Source organism: Pelobates fuscus, chromosome 7, assembly GCF_036172605.1.
Source record: "Pelobates fuscus isolate aPelFus1 chromosome 7, aPelFus1.pri, whole genome shotgun sequence".
Taxonomy (NCBI): domain Eukaryota; kingdom Metazoa; phylum Chordata; class Amphibia; order Anura; family Pelobatidae; genus Pelobates; species Pelobates fuscus.
In genome coordinates, this window is record NC_086323.1 from 132,742,782 (window position 1) to 132,744,299 (window position 1,518).

At 39.9% G+C, this 1,518-nt stretch overlaps 1 protein-coding gene across 1 annotated transcript; it reads left to right on the forward strand.

Moving 5' to 3' along the window:
* Positions 1–206: 206 nt before the first annotated feature.
* On the forward strand, positions 207–740 carry LOC134568825 (stathmin-1-A-like). The gene has a single exon (XM_063427505.1). The coding sequence runs from the start codon at positions 259–261 to the stop codon at positions 694–696; it is 438 nt and encodes a 145-aa protein (XP_063283575.1). The 5' UTR covers positions 207–258; the 3' UTR covers positions 697–740.
* Positions 741–1,518: the final 778 nt, after the last annotated feature.

The following is a 1,518-nucleotide window of genomic DNA, read 5'->3' on the forward strand; positions in this document are numbered from 1 at the left end:
ACTTGTAGGGAATTGAAAAATAAATGGCAACATTTAGGAAAGGAATGCTGAACTGTGAAAATTCTTCAACTCCGTAATCGTCACAGCTTGGTTATTTTAGCCAATTTGGATTTCAATTCACTACTGGTCAGTGTTAAGTAAATCAATCCCTGAGTTCTCATTTTCAGATGTAGCAGTACCTGGTTTTTAAAAGACCACTCCACAGGGAATTCATCGGCAGACAGACAGCTTGCTCAAATCATTAATTTGGATCTCAAAATGGCTGACTCAGATATCAAAGTTAAAGAATTGGAAAAGCGTGCTTCAGGCCAAGCATTTGAGCTTATTCTGAGTCCTCCATCAACTGATGCAGCTCCTGATCTTTCAATATCTTCTCCAAAGAAAAAGGAATGCTCATTGGAAGAAATTCAGAAGAAGTTGGAGGCTGCAAAGGAGAGAAGGAAGCTACATGAGGCAGAGATTCTGAAACAACTTGCTGAAAAGCGTGAGCATGAGAGAGAAGTTCTACAAAAAGCAATTGAAGAGAATAATAACTTCAGCAAAATGGCAGAAGAAAAGCTAACTTCAAAAATGGAAACTAATAAAGAGAAAAGAGAAGCTCAAATGGCTGCCAAACTGGAGAGATTGCAAGAGAAGGATAAGAAAGTGGAAGAAATTCGAAGGGGAAAAGAGTCCAAAGATGTTTGTGAAAACTGAGTCATTTTGTGTCAATTGACCACAGCATTGCAAGGCTAATAATGCAGTCTGTTTCCCTCTCTACTCTCCCCCCCGCCCCCCACCACCACCACCACAGCACCACAGCATTGCAAGGCTAATAATGCAGTCTGTCTCCCTCTCTAAAAAAAAAAGACCACTCCACACGCATGAAGCCCTTCAACTTTCTATGAGAAATCTGCACTTTTGTAATAAATTAATGAAACACCACCTATCTGTCAATCAAACAGCCAGGGAGATTTCTTCCTGCTTCCACTAGCTCGCGCCTGACTTCCCCAATCATAACTCTTTCTCGGATCTCAGATCAGAACGCTGTGCAGTGAACAATCAGGCACGCACCCAGAGCAACAGCTTCAGAGGCTATTTCCCGTGTCACTTCCAGAAGGGCTTGCCAAGGCTGCAATGCATAAGAATCTACAACTAGAATTATGATAAACACGCTAGAAAAAGTTAGGGGGGTTTCTTGCATGTTTCCATCTCATAAGTCTTCATTGCCACCTGTTCAAAGAGTGTCATCTTTAAAGCGATAAGAAATTTGGCTTCTCTGTCAATTCCAATTAGTCAGTACTATACACTTTTTGCTTATTTACCGTATGCGTACAATAGATTGTGACTACGCTGTCAGAAAATGAATGTTCCATCTACTAAGGGGTTTCTATTGTTTTATCTATCAGTTACTGGTAGTCATGTTGCACTATTAAAGTAAACTTCAACACCCAGATTACTTGATCTTAAAATGGTTACTCCAACTTTTTATATTTTTTAGATTGTTTGTAGTCCCTTATACACAAATCTTTCTTTTGC

Coding starts and splice junctions, on each gene's coding strand:
- LOC134568825 (XM_063427505.1), top strand. CDS start 259: ATGGCTGACTCAGATATCAAAGTTAAAGAATTGGAAAAGCGTGCTTCA.